The following is an 18419-nucleotide window of genomic DNA, read 5'->3' as shown; positions in this document are numbered from 1 at the left end:
TCGTGGTTTTATATATTAGTTTGATACGGAGAAGAGAATTTGGCATGGGAAGGACTTAAAATATAATTGACTCAAAATTTGAACCTTAGTTCATCCTTCATATTCTACTTTTTGTCCCTTTCTTTTCTTCTCCTTTTCCATTAAGCGTGAGGGAGCTGTGAAATTCAACATAAACAAACATATATATAATCTACAACTTTTCTATGGCGATTATGACTGCTTCAAGCAATTGTTAAAAAAAACCACTATTTATGACCTGGTACAACATTTGTTACACCTAGTTAAGATTTAATAACTGATATCTTGAACCTATTTTTCTCTTTTATTTTTCTATTTGCATTTGAGATGGGGACAATGGAATATTTAGGAGGCCTTTTAGGATACTCTTTGTTAATGTCGTTGCTCTTAAGCTTGAATCTAGGTTAACTCGGTAGCAACCCTCTTTTATGTCATTGCTAACTATTTTCTCGTTTTTTTAATATGAACATGCTTCTTGGCTTTGTATGGTTCAAGTAAGAAGCATCACACTAATCTTCTCTTGTTCTATCTGCAACTAAATTCATGTTTTAAAACACTAAACATGAAGGTTCTGCGGTTATCTCCAACAAAACACATTATTTGAGAATGCTGAACACATTTTGTTAAAATATAGTGAAAAAGATGTCTTGAAATTTTGTTATAGTAATATGTATACTATACAAAAGAATTTATGGTTGAAAGTGTACTATAAAAATCACATTATTTAGTAAGATATGGTTTTTGTAAAAGATAATTAAAAAATGATAAAGAGTGTGTAAATTATATATATGTTTTGTGTATAACTAATATTAAAATTTTGAAGATAAATAAATATAAAGGAATTAAATGGAGAATATGGAAATTAATTGGTGTTTAATGCCAAGAAGCTAGGGGGCATTTACATAGTTGTCTTCACATAAGCATTATATATAATTGTATAAGGCCAAAGAAGACCAGCTTCCAATATTGGTATCATGGCAGTGATTGCTTTCTAAGTCCTAAACACAAACCAAAAACTCTGAGCTTTTGTCTTCCTCTTGGGGGGAGAGTGGATTCTTGTTTGGATACACCAAAAAAACAAGCCAAAGCTTTTAGTGAGGTCCATCACCTATAACAGAAAATACAAAGATCAGAGAAGACACACAGAACCTTCTACTAATTAACCTCTCAGTTTCCTTCTCCAATGTCAAATATTTCAGGTGATGAAGGAAGCTTCTCCTCAGGAAACAATGGGGAAGAAGTTCATCAAGAAAGCCAACACCAACAGCCACAAATCCAACTTCATGACACTAGTCCAGGACCATCTGCTGCTTGCAATAGCAATGCTTCCACTAATCAGCAAGCCAAGAAGAAAAGAAACCTTCCTGGAACCCCAGGCAAATATTCAACCAAATTCAGTTTTTTTTTTTCTGATAGTAATTGCAGCCTAACAAATCAAGATTTCATGTTTGATGAGTTGAATTTTGCTTTGAATTAATGATAATGATGTATAGTTTCTCTGCTGGTCAAATTCTAGACTCTCCCCTTTGCTAGCTTCAGCATTGAATTGTAGAAAGGTAGTCAACTATAGTGATATCAAATATTAGTAAAGACACAACCTTGAGTTTAAAGAAGTGATCAGAGATTCCATATCCAACTCTATAGAAAATCATGTATTAAAAAAATCAACCCTTTAGTAAATATTACTAAAAGATTAATCTTTAATTTCTGATAGGAAATATCTTGGCTAAAAGAAACTAACAAACAACAGTAACTGTGAATAACCTTATATTTTTACTTTTGGTTGTGGCTATCAAACTAGGGAAGTTAAACAAAAAGCAAATGCATACTCTTACTATATATATGTGAAATGTTTTATCTGCTCAATCTTTCTTAGTTTTGAGAAGAGGGGGTAATCAGCTAGTGTGGCTAGCAATAGCATGTTAATATATTATTTGCTAATGGATGCTTATGAAATAGATCCCAGTGCTGAAGTTGTTGCTTTATCACCAACCACATTAATGGCAACCAATAGATTCGTGTGTGAGATCTGCAACAAAGGGTTTCAGAGGGACCAAAACCTTCAGTTGCACCGCAGAGGTCACAATCTTCCGTGGAAACTGAGGCAACGAACAAGCACTGAGGTGAAGAAACGGGTGTATGTTTGCCCTGAGCCATCATGCGTCCACCATAACCCAGCTCGTGCATTAGGAGACCTCACTGGCATCAAAAAGCATTATAGCCGCAAACACGGTGAGAAGAAATGGAAATGTGACAAGTGCTCAAAGAGATACGCAGTGCAATCTGATTGGAAGGCCCATCAGAAAACTTGTGGCACCAGGGAATACAAATGTGATTGTGGAACCATATTTTCCAGGTACAAACTCCTTTGTTATTCAATAGTAACAAAACAAATACTATTAAAATGTGGTCTTAGATGTGAAATAAATTGTGTACATGGTGCAGGAGAGATAGTTTTATCACCCACAGAGCTTTCTGTGACGCATTAACCGAAGAAAACAACAGAGTGAACCAGGGATTAACAAGTGGCATGCCACCAAACCTGCAAAGTCAAATACCGGATCTTATGTCTACCATGCCTCTAAACACTAGTCCCAACACAGCATATGACCCTAAGAACCCACTAAAATCACTCCCCCAAGAACTTGTCCCAATACCATTCAAGTCTATGAGCATGGGAGGGGGCATGTTCTCCACCAATGCAGGTGCACTTTTTGGTGGCCCAAAAACCATGCCTCCCTCTTCTTCCAACCTCCAACTAGGTTCCAACACATCATCAAGCTTCAATTACTTGCAAGACAACAAAAGCGCAGGACTAATTGCTGCCTCAGCTCAGATGTCTGCAACAGCTTTGTTACAGAAAGCAGCCCAAATGGGTGCCACTGCAAGCAATAGCATTAACTCCCCCATGATGCAAAAAGGCTTTGTTACTGGCACTACTGCTCCTGATCACGTTTCTTCCACTAGGCCACCATATTCTGGTGCCATGCTGCAGCATAACAACTCCTATGAACATTTCTGTCCGCAGCCTGATCTTTCCAACATGGCAGGGGTGAGTGGTGGAGGAGCATTCATCAACCAACTGTTTCATAAAGGACAAGAAATTTCACAAGTTTTTGACACCAACACTGCCGGGTCTAACATAAATGATGTGGGAATGTTCAGCCAAATGCCACTGGGGAGTGACCACAACCCGGGATTGATGAAGAATGTCGAACAAGAAGTTAGTAATTGTTCTAGTTTGATCCACGGAAGAGATGTGGTTGAAGGTAACCCAATGCAGCCATCAAGGTTTGGAGGGAGTGACATGACAACTGTTCATGACTTTTTGGGCATTGGTGGTTCAACTTCAAGAGTCATGAATCATTTTCATCACCATTTTCCACACGAGGATTCAGCTATGGAGGAACACATGTGGGATGTTTGAGAGCAGATCTTAATCATGTATGGTTAGAATTGGTCAACAAAGTGTGGAACGTTTTAATGATTAGAACTGGAATTGAAACATATCATCTACCCAATTTCAATGCTGCGTTTACCTTTTGAATCAAAGTTAATCTCAAGCTCATAAATTCACTCCACTTCTCTCTCTAACTCAACTATCTTCATTAAAATGAAAAACAAAATAAAAATTAAACAGCGTTTGGGTTTAAAAAAAATGTATATGCATGTTAAATCAAGTTAATGTTAGCTTCTACACTTGTTTGCATGCATGCATATGTTCGTAGTTTTTTTTTTTTCTTGGAAAAAATAAAACGCTTTACTTTTGTTTCCTTCTACTCCTATACGAAGTTGAACAATTATAATTCTTAAAAATTAACAACATTAAACCCTAAACAATTCTAAGTTAAGATTAAATATACAATTTTATTAAATATTTGAAAGATCTAATTGTTATTTTTAATTCAAAGGTGGGTGGGTATAGCGGAGAATAGACGACATGTTGATTTATAAAAAGCTGATAATATTTAAATTTACCATTATATCCTACATTTTTTTGAAAGGCAACTTCTTCCTGCACCTCTACAGATTTCTTCCTGCACCCCATATTTTCAGAGAAGACTATTTTGCCCCATTTAGAAAATGATTTCTGGATTTTTTCTTTTCGAAATATTTTCGGAACATCTTTACCAGAACATGTTTTATGAATTCCAGATTTATCAATCCAGAATTTTTTTTTTTAAAAAGTGTTTCGAAAAAAGTGTTCTGGAATGATTTTTTTTTTCTTATGAATTTTCTATTCTGGAAAACTGAAAAGGATAATTTCGGTATTTTTTAAGAATGTAGAGGTGCAGGAAGAAATTTCCTTTTTTGAAAACAATATAGTTAATGGGCTTAAGTTAGCCCAACCTACAAAAGGAAGGCCCATACGTAATGGAGCGTAGCTTCGTCATTGGACACACGAATCACCGTTTCGGCCACAAACCCTAACCCTAAAGAGACCACTCCTGCTATTTAAACTCAGCATCCACATTTGGTTCTCTCTGCTTCTTCCTCCTCGCCTCGGATTGAACTCTTGGCTTTGGTGTGTCTTCATGGACTTGCGTATTCGCGTTGGTATCTAACTATTTTCTTCTTTGTTGTGTTTTGATTTTGAAGGCTATGATGTCGAAAACTACCTATTTTATGAGCGAATGGAAAATTGTTCCTTCGTGATTAGAAACTACCAATGGATCCTTCTGAGCCTTTAACTATAAACAATTTTCTTAGTTTTTTTTTGTTTATTTGATTTTTTGTTTGGTAGTATAATTTATAGAGTTGCAGCATTCTCTTGAACTTTCAAATCCAAAGATAAAGAGAGAGAAAATAGACTCTCAGAGTATGAGAAGAGCCGTTGATGTGATGATATCATATTCCGAATTCATAACTGTCGAGTTTAAACAGACTACAATTATCTGATCTATGGCTCAACTCTATTATCAAGAAAACGTTTTTTTGGATTTACAATATTTAAAAAATAATAATATTGCATTTAAAAGTGAGTTTGATTCTGTTTTTCAAGTTTTTTAAGGAGTTTTTGTTTATTATTATATTTTGGTTCTAAATATTATTTAACACTTACTACCAAAAAAAAATTAAGAAAAATATTAGACTAATAAAATATTTTATGACGAGGAACGACCAATTGACACAATTGCTGAAAAGAAAAAAAATCAGATTAAATCTCTAAATATAGAAAACATATAAATTAATTGCTGAGTATTATAAAACTTTAATAATAAAACTTATATTACTATCTATAATCCTGCACAACCTAAACAATAGTAGTATTTTAATTGAAAGAGAATTATAGGATGAACTGGGGAAGAGAAAATATAAAACTGAGTATTGTAAATATAAAAAATGTTGACCGGACGGATGTTATGAAGCTTTTGAATATGGTTAGAACTAAATAGCAAATTTAAAACAATATTTTTTGAATTTAAATAAGATTCATTTCACTTTTCACTTAAACTAGATTTTACTAAAAATATATTTTCCATTTCTTAATTAAAAAAACTTTACTCATAATTTGTAATATGGTTAATTTAAAGCAATAGTAAAAAGTATAGTCATTAAATGATGCGTTAACAATTCCCTTAATAATACTACTAGTAGCACTTTCACACATAACATTTTTTATAATTTTATTATTTTTTATAAATAATTAAATATATATATATATATAATTTTTAAAAATATTTAATTATTATTATATTAAATAAATAAATAAATAATATTTTTAAAAATGACACAATAGAAATATATGGTGTATCCTCACAAGTGCATCCTCAGTGCTTGAACAATTTCAGAAACACTCCGTAGTTTTTCTCAGTAACTTTTCAAAAAGTAAACGAAATTTAATCGCAACAAGCACTTTAACTAGTTAACTAAAAGCCCGAAAGAGCCATCAAAATGCCGAACTATTAAGTAAGCCTAATATTTAAAAAAAAGAATGAAGCAGAATCAATCCTTTCAGGGTCAATTATAGTTTTATGGTATTCTTTTTACAGTTAATAAGTCAAACTCTTTAGTCATTACACTCTAGATACTACAAGTGTGGAACCCGCTATAGATGTAATGACATCCTTTTCCTACAATCATTCCAAGCTGATGTTCTGCACTCTCCAATAACAACAAATATATTGCTATCAGAATCCAATCCAATTCTATACATCCGGAAAATTAATGAGTCAGATAAAATCCCAAATCAATCTCAGCACAAAACTTATCGCCTCTGATCATGCCACTTTCTATTTACCTGCCTGCCAGGGTCCCAGTGTCCGGAAGAACCCCTCTCCCTTGACCATTCAGGTCTATGATTTCTTCCATGATTCACTCTGGACTCTGGGTAGTTTCTACCTGGTATATGCCTAGGATTTCTAGTTGGACTATTTTCAGGACTCCATGATTCAAAACCCTCCCTTCCGTGATTATTCCTATCCCAAACACCAGATTGCCTGGATCCCCCAGCCATTGCGTTATAGTTGTTATGATTTCTTTGAGAATGATAACTGGGTGACACATCTTGCCTAACTCTCCACATGCTTTCAGACCCATGGTCTGATTTTTCGGTTTGTGGTGGGTAGGAACGACTAGGGTTACGATAAGGAGGTTCAGTGTAATGGGCTTCCTGGACCACATGTTGATGTGAGGCTGAATTTGACGGCGTTGGTGAGGGTAACTTGAAGGATGATTGTGGGAAGGAATTAGACAAACCCTCATGTTGTACACTCAAATTATGTACGGGTTTTACATAATTGGTGTCATTACCATAATTGGTGCCATTACTCCGCATTGATAGAGTTGTATGAGTGCCAGAAAAGTTAACTGAAGATGCATTGGTAGTGATTAAGTTCTTCTTCATGGTTAAACCTACATTTGAGGGTGGTATTTGTACATGCCCCACTGGTTGTTGCTTTTCAGGATTAACATTAGTTGCCTGATGCAGTGAATATGGAGAAACTGCGGTGCTTGTGAGATGCCTCGAAGATGAAACCACTACTGTTGGCTGTTGCCTTACTGTAGTAGTACTAGTCACGGGAATCTGAGTTAATAAGTTGGGAGTTGCCACTGCAGCATGGTTCTGGATAATTCTATCAGATGCTACACTTCGCCGTGAAAAGGGGTTTTTCGATGCTTCTGAGCTCCATCCATTCTGAAAAGTTAATAAAATGGGAGCACATTAGTTAATGCAGTAACCAATACCTTTTTTTATAATTGATGACAATTTTAAGAACTTCAAAGATTTTATCACGTTGAAAATTGTAAAATGCAAGGAAATATCGAGGGGCTTTTCATGCCCTTATGGTCAGGCCCAGTGTCTCAACATCGCAAATAGAGGGACAAGCATCAAACAATTGGCTACTCTAAATACCAGTACAACTACTCCAAGGGTAGCAGGGAACCCAATTAAGCCCGTTGTTTACCTAAATTAGCTGTTTGCTTATATAGACTACTTATTTGGTGCCACGCAAGGACCTGACCGTGCAAAATCTTGTCAAATAAAAAGCACAAGAAAAACTGAGATCAATTAATTTATCTCAATTTGGCCCACCCTATGCAATTATATTAAAGTGTTAGACGCCCTCCACTCTTAACACGTATAAGCCAACATGGCTAAAGTGGGGTGTGCATGGCACTGTAATAGGAGACATCAGGAATGATGATAAGATCTTTGACAAATAGTGGTAGTATGAACTCAAATCACGCACCGTTCTTGGATCGCTTAAAGGGGTTGGAGATGGGAGAGAAACTTCCACCTTCTCCGGGGCTTTTACACTCGTGCCATAGCTCCCATTTGTATTTTCACTTAAACCCAAGTTCGCACCTCCTCTCTTGATCATGTCAAGCAGCTTCACTATTTCTTCACTGGGTATGCTACCGGCTTGTCCAGAAGTTAAGGCAAATACCAACTCTGGATTTTTTAGCAGTACGGCAAGCAATTCTAAATCAGGCTCAGCAGGAGCCATACTTGTCGAAGAAGTGGAGGCCACCCCTTGAACAGTATGAGCTGCAACCTGATTGGGGGAAACTGTTATGTCTGCACCATCACCATCTGGTAACTGTTCAATAGGAATTTCCAACGTCAAAGTGTCATCATAGTCCATTTCAAGGTCCCAAGGCTCCTTTGGGTTAGGTGGGATTTCTTGGATAGTTTTATATATAGTTTCTTTTTCCCTGCGGTCTCTGTTTCTCTGGGCATCAACCTCTTTGCTATTTTCACCGCTACCAACTCTCCAGGTATCTTTAAGTTCCACTTCTGCAAAAAAAGAAAAAGGAACCAAAAAGGAAAGATTTAAACCGATGAAAAATGTGTCCGAGAAATTTAAGAAAGGTGTTGCCTACTCGAGTTACAACTTACAAGAACCACACAAAAATGACAGAAAAAACAAATATATCGGTAATGTAATGCACACATCCAATTTCGTGTCTGCAACATTTGATCAGCGCCACAGCCAAATTCAAGAACAGAGACACTAAATTTCAAAATCTGGGCAGTGTTTTCTTATGGAGATAACTAGAGAGTAATACATGACCAGATAACTTTGTAACTGTAATATATTAGTAACTTGCCCCCCATCACATCATTTGCCAATTTTTATTTATATATTAAAAGATTTACAGAGTAATGAACTTAATGTAGAAAAATCAATCGCCAGATGAGGTAAATTGATATTGTTTCATGACAACTGGAAAAGGAATAATAGAGAATGAAGCTGGTCATATTCGTTTATTATAACGATCACAGAACCCTTCATGAGTTTTCAAGGATTGGAGGCTGGGTGATAAATACACCAGACTGTACCATAGAATACACCAAACGAAAACGGACAATCCTTGCTGTTTACACTCCCTGTATGTCGTAGCTAACAAAATTGAAGTTATAGACGCCAATCAACACTCAGATTGCATTAATTCGGTGCTGTAATTCAAATCATGGCAGGTTGCAGTTTATATATACTCGAGACTTGCAAGTTGCAACTACAGCATAACCTATACTACGTAATATAAATATGAATTACAAACTCGTTCGTCCCATAGATATGAATTACAAACAATGCTCCATCCAGATCTGTGATTATATTCCAAATTACAAAGGAATATCACTACCCCAAATGCAACATATATAACCTGGACGTGGAATAACACATGGAAAAGAGCTCCCTTTATGATCTCATAATCAAAGTTTCATCCTATTTTTATTCATTAAATGTAAAAACATAATGACTACCATGTAAGGCGGGATGGAGTACATAAAATTAAATTTGAGAGTCTATGTGTTCGCATAAATGCCTAAAATTAACTTTGAAAGTCTAATGTGTCCCCATATATGTCTAATGCTGAATTGTGGGGGCTTGGAACCCCTGTTGTATTTTAAGTGAGAACTATTTAATTTCAATTCTTTAGCCCGAATTATGGCATATATTTCTATCAATACTATTACTACACATTAATATCTCAGGATCATCGATCCTAATGAAGTACTGAATTCCCCTGTTGCCTTCCTCATATACCAATAAATTACACATGGATAAATACCAGGTCACGCCCAAACCAATTCATGTATGTATTAGCTTTTGTTCCCATGGACTATGACAAAGATGTAAATGAACATATGTAAGGAACAGAGATACATTCGAATTTTTTTATATGAAATTCGGACAGTTAAATTGTTGCTTTTAAAAATACTGTAACAATGATCTGCCTGTTATTGCCATTTTGTAAAACTGATCCTTTGTCCCCGAGATCACCTCAATATTTAGTACAGCTCGTCATAGACAATTATAAGTCCACGAACGAGATATTTTTAAGCCCATTCTTTATAAGAGATTTAGGAGTATCACGCCATTTTAGCACAATTGTGCAGATAAGATGTACGGGGAAATCAATTAGAAACATTGTCCGAAATTTTAGAAATAGAGGAAAATCCTAAAATCCTCAAACAAATCCGAGTTAGTATTTAAATCTCTTAAACAATGTATGGCAATGTTTTATTAATCTCTTAAACAATGTATGGCAATGTTTTACAACTGCTCAATATACAGAACATAAGGTTAGACCACGACTCTTGCTCTATTTATTTATATAAGGTGATAAAACTACAAAATTATATAGGGTCAATAGGGTTAGCGTCAAAGGTAGCAAAGAAGCGTCTGCTATTGTCTTCCAAGAAAATGTGCAGGGAATTGAGTAAGATATACTTCTTTTTAACTCAACGTCAGCAAACCTGTCAATATGGTATTTTCTCAATATGTCTTATCATTCATTTATCGGCTGAGAGTTTCCCAATTTTCTAGCCTAATATTATAGACATAAATTTTCTATATTTGATGAAACCAACAAAAGAATTGCAAGTGTACCTGCTGGTCTTTTCCATGGGATCTGAACCCTCATGCACTTCTCCCAGAGAGGTTCCTTCACATCCATTTTCGGTTTTGAATAAGCTTCCAGCCTATTGCTGGTTTTAGAGGCAAGTAACAAAGGTTTCTTGTTTTCATCAATTTTGTAAGGAGTAGGAGCTTTAGAAGAGCAAGCTGCAATACTGGCAGGAATTGTCTGAGGCTGTTTATTCAGACTATCAATCTTTGTTTCTTTACTTTCTTTTGAACCGGATTTCCCATACTTGCTCTGCATAAATAAAGCACGCATTTTTGCTTTCTGGATATCATCAGCAGACATGGGACGACCTTGACTTACAGGCCCTGCTCTCGTCACCTGTGAGTTTCTGCTAACTGACTTTTGGCCCGGCTGTTCCACCAATTGAATTTTTCTGCGCTCTCTAGATTCTGATAGGGGGGTTAAGGAATATAGCCTACATTTTGCATGACTCAACAACTGACATGAACCGTAGGCAATTTTGAGTAAGAGTAACAATATTCTCTTAAAAGCATTATTACTGATTAAATTTTGTTGAGAATCGCGGTAAATAGGAAATAGTGCCAACATCAATGCATAAATCTAAAAATTTTAGCCAATAATAATGTATTAAAATAAAGTACGTAAGATAATGTGCTGTTAGCATTTACCACAAGTAACTTACCACTTTCCTCCTTGAAACATTATGACACTATATAGGTTTTCTTCAATGATAATATTTTGACATCAAAATAGTCAAAAATTTATAGTTCACTTCGATCAAATTGATATCATTCAATGATCAAATATATTATTTGAGGACCAATTAGTTATACAAGTCAATTTGATAAAATGCTTTTGAGGATCAAATCAGGGAATAATTCCAATTTTATTGGTTAGTAAGCCAATTGCAAATATACAAGGATACGAGATGATAATACACCAAGTGTGGACTTTTTACTAGAATCATCCAAGCTAGGAGTCAACAATTTTGCAGCTTGTGAAGATCCCACTTTCCTGAACAGAGAAGAAAAAACATAAAGCATTTTCACAACGGGCAAAAGAAAAGCCAATTAACTCAAACAAGTATGGCACAAAACTATTGGGAGAAAGATTTATTCGAATGAATGGAAACAAATGAATGGAAGCAATCAACCACAACCTACAAATACCTGAAATTGTCCAGACATTCGCTTGAGAGTGAGAAAAAGTCTTCCTGAGAGCAAGAAAGAACCAGCTAAGAAATATGTAAACTGAAAAGGCATTGCTAGCTGAAACATATATAATAAAACACTTACAGGAACATCAATATTTGAATGCCATGATTCAGAGCCCACAAATTGACCAATACTGCAAAAATAGAAATCATAATAATTGAGAAAATGATGTTTCAACAAATTGTGCATGGAAAAGAGAATGCAAGCTTGCCTCTGAGATATCAACTCTTTATGACCATCACTAGAAGGCCTGACACCATTGGGCTTCTTTATTACTTGGTTCCTCGCTAATAATTTGCTCCACTTTGACAACAAAATCCTTGCCCTGTTTGATATGTCTGATCCTCAAATCAGTGAGATTATAATTCAAAAAGTCTATCAAGTTATTAAAATAAGTGTCATCAAACAGCACCGTTAGGAAATTAAGATTTGAAACTAAAAACAGGCTTGCACAAAATGAAAAGGATGAACTGTTCTATCAGTCATCCAGAACATGACGTCTACATCTCAGAATACAATTAAGATATATCTTATCTATTATTTACTGCAGATAACATTTAAAGGAAGAATAGATTCAATTGTCATCTCTTCTTCCTCCTATCTATCTTTCTCCTTCAAATATCATCAAAAGCATAGCAAGCAACAACTAATGTATGAAAACCTGAACTTCATGTTGAAAATGAATATTAAATCCCAAACACAGGTCTCCTAATCGACATCCCACAACATAAACACAAAAACAATGAAACAGGCATATATGAGAACTTGGAACCAGCCATGTCATTTTAAGAATAGTTGCCATGGCCAAACAAGTTAACCACGTGTTAGGGTTTTCTTTTACTGCAAGAAAATGTCCTGTTATCATATATTAGTCCGTTGCAGTTATCATCAAATACACGTTATCTAGGTAAAATCTAAGGACAATATCAATATACACCAAGAGGAAAGGGGAAGTATTGGGAACAGATCAGGTAGAGTTTGATGGGTACTGGGCCAGAAAAATATAAAGCACACCTGATGCCCTGTAGAATCGAAGTTTATTTACACTCTGCAATATAGCTGATATGTGCATGGGAATGGCTTTATGTAAAGGCAAATGACAAAGAACCTGTAAAACATTTAACCAGAGGGTTTAATAGTATTCAGGCATGTGCCAATTAAAAGCAACGCAACATATTAACCATGAATTCAGATTTACCTTCAAGATAAGAAGAAGGACACTGGTTTGCTCCTCAACAGTTGCCTTATTCAACCAAGTAGCTAAAGTTATTCCACCTTCTCTGTTCAAAAACCTACAAGAGCAGAAAAACTAAATCAGAAAATATAAAGCATTATAATTCGATATTATCATGCTATTGAGAAAGCTAATAGTGTACCACAACAATACTGAAGAATTCTGTATCGTCAATATCCACTCCATCAATTTCTCTTGCCCGGAAAATGTCTCTTCTTTTTGCATTAAACTAAAAATATTATCAACAAAATGTTTATCTGAGTCATCTAGGTCAGACAAGGCTGCATCCTGTGTTGAACAAGATGCTTCTTCAGCACTGGATGGGACAGTAGAGTTTAGGGAAGCTGGATTAATTAGTCTCACAGGATCAGAAATTATTTTATCATCGTGAGGATCTCCACAAGAAGTAGATCCTAGTGCCCTCTCCTTTGAAAACTGCACTAGTCTCCTCACTCTTGAGCGCTGACCGGTGAAAAAGTCACGCACCTAAAACCAACATACAAAGATTCATAAATTAACGAAAAACAAGAATGAAGCAACACGTAATCTTAACATAAAATTCAAAAGTGAATTCAACCCTCTTCTGCCACAACTAATGACATCTTGGAAAAGATAACAAACTACAAACAAATGAGTAACAGAAAGTAGAGTGATATAAACCTGCGTCGCTGTGACACCAAATAAAGCACTGATCTCGCGCAACTCTTTCTTGCTAATAGAATCTTTAATCGAAAAAATTGATTGCATGTAATTTACAGCCTTTGGATTCAATAAATCCCTAGGTCTTTTTCCTGCAAATTTGGATTAAGTTAGAGACATCCAATTCGAAACAAGCAGCAGAATTGTATTATAGCCTGCAGAAAAATAAATCTTATTACAACAAAAAAACCTACCAATTTTTATTGACAAAGCACCAGCTGCCTGCACCAAAAAAGAATTGAATAAAATCAGACACTCAACCACCGCCGACGCCTTAAAATCACTTATTACATACAATAGCAAAATTATAACTGGAATATGTTCACAACTAATTCTACAAACGCTTCAAGAGTTCAAATGATTCCAAGTACACAGCATAAATCTGGAAACCAAACGCAACTAAGAGGCTCTTCACCTTTTTCCATTAACCAAAACTAAACAATGAGATTATAAATAAAAGTTAAAGAAAGCAAGAAGAGATGAAATTGTTTGAGAGCGCACCATTTCTTGAGAGAGAGGATTGACGCCTGTGAGTTTGCATTGCGTGACGACGATTTCCTGAAACTGATCGATCTGGCTGTGAAAGAGATCTCTCTGCGAAAGCAAAAACTTCTGGAACGATTCCGCGGAGCTCCCAATCTCCTGCTCCACAAAATCTTCGTTCCACGCATCCATCGTTGATAACGAAGATCGAAGTTCCCTCGACGCAATGCGTAGCAACACGCATTTAAGTTAAGGTGATTGAATGAAACTCAATGTTTCTCTCTGGTTCCCAGTTCGGAACGGAACTGGTTAGGGTTTGGCTTGGAGCTAATTTTGGAGAGAGAAAGTCAGATAGAGTACCACTGTGTCGGATGAGATGAGAGAGAATTAGACCATGTTCGGTTGAATCTCAGGAATTACTTTTGAGGCTTATTAACCATTGATGTTGTTTAAAAAATATATTTGTATTTTTATACTACTTTTATGTTTAAAAACTAATTAAAATGAATAATTTATCCTAAGAAAAAATAGATAATTTATTGTAAAGAAAATTATATAGTTTTATCTTTTAGTTTATTATACCATTAAAAAAAATCTCTAATAATTTGAACTAAATATTTATGGTAAGAAGAAAAAATGTCCCTATATAATTTATTATTATTGTACAGTAATGCCGGTAAGAATTTAAATATCGAAATAACTAATTTTATAACTTCCTAAGGTTTTCTTTTATTATTCCTCTCAACAAAACAAGGTACTACTGAAAAATAAATAATTTTATTTTTCAAATAATATTTTCTTTGTAAAGTATAGTGAAATTTTTGAAAATAAAATATTTTTAATTTTTCAAAATAAAATTACTATTTTTATTTAGATACTATTTTTTTATCATCTATGTTAAAAAAAATCAATTCTGATTATTTTGTTAGTTAATCTTATTTTCATTTGTTTTAGAACTACGTATCAATAAAATCAATCACTTTTAAATTTAAAATAATTATAAAATAAATTAATTTTTATGACTGAGTCGACTTAAGAAATATGTATTATTATGATGTAGGTAAGAGGTAATAACTAACTAGTTATAATATCAACTCTCATAATAATTAAGATAAGATGCCACTAAAAAAAACTCATGCAAACAAAATAAACATCATATAACTAAATGCATTTTTTTATGGACTAATTTGAATATTTGTTCATAAAAAAATAATATTAGGAAAAAAATCACATTAATAAAATAAATATTTATGTATTTACCAAAGTCAGAAGTTTTATTTTTTTTAAATTATATAAATATATTTTAATATTGTGATATGAATACTAATAACTTTTATAGTTTTTATTCCATAACATCTCAATAATCACCAAATGTAATACTCGTAATACACTTTCACAAGAAGTTATAGTATATTTATTTAAAATTTTATCATATTATAGTCTATCTCGAAAAATATCATTAAAAAATAATTTAATATTTTTTTTTAATATTTATAATGATTACTAATTAGTTGTTATGTGATAATGGTGAGATTAACGTATTGAAGTTTCAATTAACCTAATAGTATATATTTTAAATTTATTCTACCATTTGACATCTCGAATAATAAAAAGGGTTCTTAAATCAATGTTTTAACTTGAAAACATATTTTCTACCTCTTGTTCAAACGAGTATGGGGAACATCATTACTTATTAATGCACAATACTTAATTGAGTGTTAGAGTGTTATTGCAGGTACACATTGTCTCATTATTGAATACTAATAAATGAGAAGACCAAGACGGAACATAAGAGGACACCGAGAGCAATAGGATAAATGTGTAAGGAAGTGAGAGTGTGAGTCTAAAAGGATGAGTGCAATAAGATCACTACCAGAGATAACTAAAGAGAATCACGTAGACTCCACCATAACAATGCTAATGAGTTGCAAAAAGAGTTAGAAACTCTTAAGAGAAAGAACACCGAAAAAATAGATGCCTTGAAGGCCAAGAATGCTCGCATGAAGAAGGACATAGTTCCTCTTGACTTGAAAAACATTTGGTTAGACCACAAATACAATTTCAAAAAGTTTTACACATCCCACAAATACATCACACTCTACATAATCCATCAGAGAGAGTCATGCATCCATAACAAAATCTCAAACATACTCTACTAACATTTTACTTTAACTTTCTTATTAATATAGAACAAACACAAAAATGTTGCTAGTTCCAAAAAAGACAATGTTAATTACATTTATTAAGATATATCTGTCATCGACAATCACTTAAGGGAACACATCTCACCCCAAAAGCAAACATATAAAACTTAAAATAAAGTTGTTTTCTCATTCAGTTGCTAACAACAAAGAAAGCCAATCCTGTGGGCATCACGCCAATCATTTTAAGCAAAAACAACCTATATTTGTTTGTTTTGCATGTATGTCCAAAAAAGATTTGTAACTGTACACTTATTAGACCAACTCCAGTGAATATAATCGTCACACTCTAGCTAATCTTCAACTATTACATTTCATTTTTACCTCATTTTATTGTTCTCTTACATGCATATCTATCACTATAAATTTGCCTTATTGTTGTGACGTTGTCCTTATCGTGCTCTTTCATATTAAGTAATATGTTTGTTGACTTCACTAAACTATTAGTTATGTCAATAACCATGAAATGCTCATCCAATTTTAATTTAGTAGCATATGGGTGACCAATTAATGAATCACACAATTCATGGTTATGACCATCACATATTACTATCAACACCCAACCTATTGCATGACAAAATAGTTTGCTCCTAATTTAAAAGAACAATCACATTTTCTTGTACTAGTCACCATCATTTTCAAATTGTTTTTTTGTATTTTCTATACTTAGCACCATTTTTACAGCCTAACAACACACATGTCTTCCTTCCTTGTTATCCATTTGTTATGCTAGACCTAAATATGACAATTACAAAACCTAGTCAAAAAGAAACTTTACATATCTATTGAAGTAAGTCATCTCACATACCAAATACCTACACAAATACATTACATCTTAAGTATATGTGATGTCACATATTTTTTACACAAATCAATGCAATTACACTTACTTTATCTATTGTAAATGACCAAATACAATCTCCTCAAACCAATTCATTTTCATATGTCACAAAATTTATTATATTGAACTCGTCCATTTCAAATAAATTATCTACTTCATGGAACATTTTACTTCACCATTGGAATAACATTTTTATATTCAACAACCACTATTCAATATGCAACCTTCCAGTTAAAAACAAATATACAAAAAATTAAAAAATGTTAAAACTTGATAAAATGTGTATTTCAAAATCTAGAATCCGAAATACATATATATGTATTCTGAATTCTACTTTTAGAATACTAGAATACCAAAATGTATTCCGGAACATAGAACTCAAAATACGTATATGCATAATGGATTATATTTTAAAATATTATCAAGTTGGACATTCAAGAATTTGTAAAACAAAAACTGGAGACTCATTGAAATCATTCTGATAACTAGCAGCCATCACACTCACTATAAATTGTCCAAAGTTAAAAAATGGTCCAAACAAACATAACGCTACTCACATCTCACCATTTATTTTAAAAGGATAAAATTATCATTTAAAATTATATGAAGACACAAATATTAGAACCGGTTATGATTCTCCATGGATTAGAGAGTTTAAATACAATATACTAATGAAAATAGTTAGTTCTTACATACAAACATGTTTTGTATAATTGAGATAAATCTAAATATATATAAATAAATGGAAGTAGAACAAGATACTATTTTATTACATTATATATATATATATATATATATATATATATATGTATATTAATATGAACCATGAAATCAATCTAATCACTCTTTTATTGGTATTCAATTTTAATAAATTTTAATTTGAACATCTATGATAAAATCATAATTTAATAATTAGATTGACAATTGTTTTTACAAATTATTAGTGTAACAAGATATAATTCAATATTTTTCTTAAAATAAATATCATAACTTTAACATAATGGAATTATTATAAGCCGAAAAGTTAATTAGATAGGGTAATCTAAATGTTCCCTTAAGATTATATCTTAAGTTCCAGCAAAATGAGGTTATTTTCCCATCCTCTTAATTTTTTTAAACCTAGTAATTTTGATTTATCATTTCTTTTATTACAAAATTATTTCATTAGTTATGATTCTGGCATTAAATACATTTAAAATGATATCCACATGAACTGTTATTGAGTTTTAGATTTAACTACTTAATTAATCGTTAATAGTTGTACTAACTTTACCTTTTACTTTTTATATTTAAAAACATCCACCTAATTCCTTATATTCCTACAGTCCAAATTCATAGGAAAAAAAATATAAACTAAAATTAACATATAAAGACTGAAGTTAAAATTT

The 18419-nt window shown here is 33.2% G+C and overlaps 2 protein-coding genes and 1 non-coding gene across 5 annotated transcripts; 2 read left to right on the top strand and 1 right to left on the bottom strand.

Moving 5' to 3' along the window:
- The first annotated feature begins 1055 nt into the window (after positions 1-1055).
- LOC137816228 (zinc finger protein GAI-ASSOCIATED FACTOR 1) lies at positions 1056-3570 on the top strand. The gene is made up of 3 exons (XM_068619304.2): positions 1056-1394; positions 1978-2374; positions 2464-3570. Exons 1-3 carry the CDS (start codon positions 1202-1204, stop codon positions 3443-3445), a joined length of 1572 nt encoding a protein of 523 aa, XP_068475405.1. The 5' UTR covers positions 1056-1201; the 3' UTR covers positions 3446-3570.
- Positions 3571-4611: 1041 nt separating this feature from the next.
- Positions 4612-4708, top strand: LOC137816810 (small nucleolar RNA R41). The gene has a single exon (XR_011081894.1). It is a non-coding gene; the product is annotated as a small nucleolar RNA R41 (small nucleolar RNA).
- Positions 4709-5954: 1246 nt separating this feature from the next.
- On the bottom strand, positions 5955-14430 carry LD (Homeodomain-like superfamily protein). Of its 3 annotated transcripts, none has more exons than XM_068617591.1 (13): positions 14008-14430; positions 13701-13728; positions 13468-13598; positions 12950-13293; positions 12772-12865; positions 12588-12681; positions 11785-11911; positions 11655-11706; positions 11529-11572; positions 11285-11373; positions 10362-10787; positions 7713-8260; positions 5955-7156 (listed from the first exon to the last, which is right to left on the bottom strand). In XM_068617591.1, the coding sequence occupies exons 1-13, from the start codon at positions 14179-14181 to the stop codon at positions 6227-6229; spliced, it is 3081 nt and encodes a 1026-aa protein (XP_068473692.1). In that variant the 5' UTR covers positions 14182-14430; the 3' UTR covers positions 5955-6226. The 3 variants fall into 3 exon arrangements, with proteins under 3 accessions (XP_068473692.1, XP_090161387.1, XP_090161391.1); XM_090305261.1 differs by having other exon boundaries at positions 11785-11898; positions 14008-14412; XM_090305265.1 differs by lacking the exons at positions 5955-7156; positions 7713-8260 and adding an exon at positions 9961-10228 and having other exon boundaries at positions 14008-14420.
- Positions 14431-18419: the final 3989 nt, after the last annotated feature.

Source organism: Phaseolus vulgaris, chromosome 1 (genome assembly GCF_051622355.1).
Source record: "Phaseolus vulgaris cultivar YP4 chromosome 1, ASM5162235v1, whole genome shotgun sequence".
NCBI lineage: Eukaryota > Viridiplantae > Streptophyta > Magnoliopsida > Fabales > Fabaceae > Phaseolus > Phaseolus vulgaris.
The sequence above is the reverse complement of the archived record's forward strand: the minus strand, read 5'-3'. Positions and strand labels throughout refer to the sequence as shown.

Coding starts and splice junctions, on each gene's coding strand:
- LOC137816228 (XM_068619304.2), top strand. CDS start 1,202: ATGTCAAATATTTCAGGTGATGAAGGAAGCTTCTCCTCAGGAAACAAT. Junction 1,395..1,977: donor AAACCTTCCTGGAACCCCAG/GCAAATATTCAA, acceptor CTTATGAAATAG/ATCCCAGTGCTGAAGTTGTT. Junction 2,375..2,463: donor TGTGGAACCATATTTTCCAG/GTACAAACTCCT, acceptor TACATGGTGCAG/GAGAGATAGTTTTATCACCC.
- LD (XM_068617591.1), bottom strand. CDS start 14,181: ATGGATGCGTGGAACGAAGATTTTGTGGAGCAGGAGATTGGGAGCTCC. Junction 12,866..12,949: donor AATTCTTCAGTATTGTTGTG/GTACACTATTAG, acceptor CTGCTCTTGTAG/GTTTTTGAACAGAGAAGGTG. Junction 12,682..12,771: donor TCCTTCTTCTTATCTTGAAG/GTAAATCTGAAT, acceptor AATGTTTTACAG/GTTCTTTGTCATTTGCCTTT.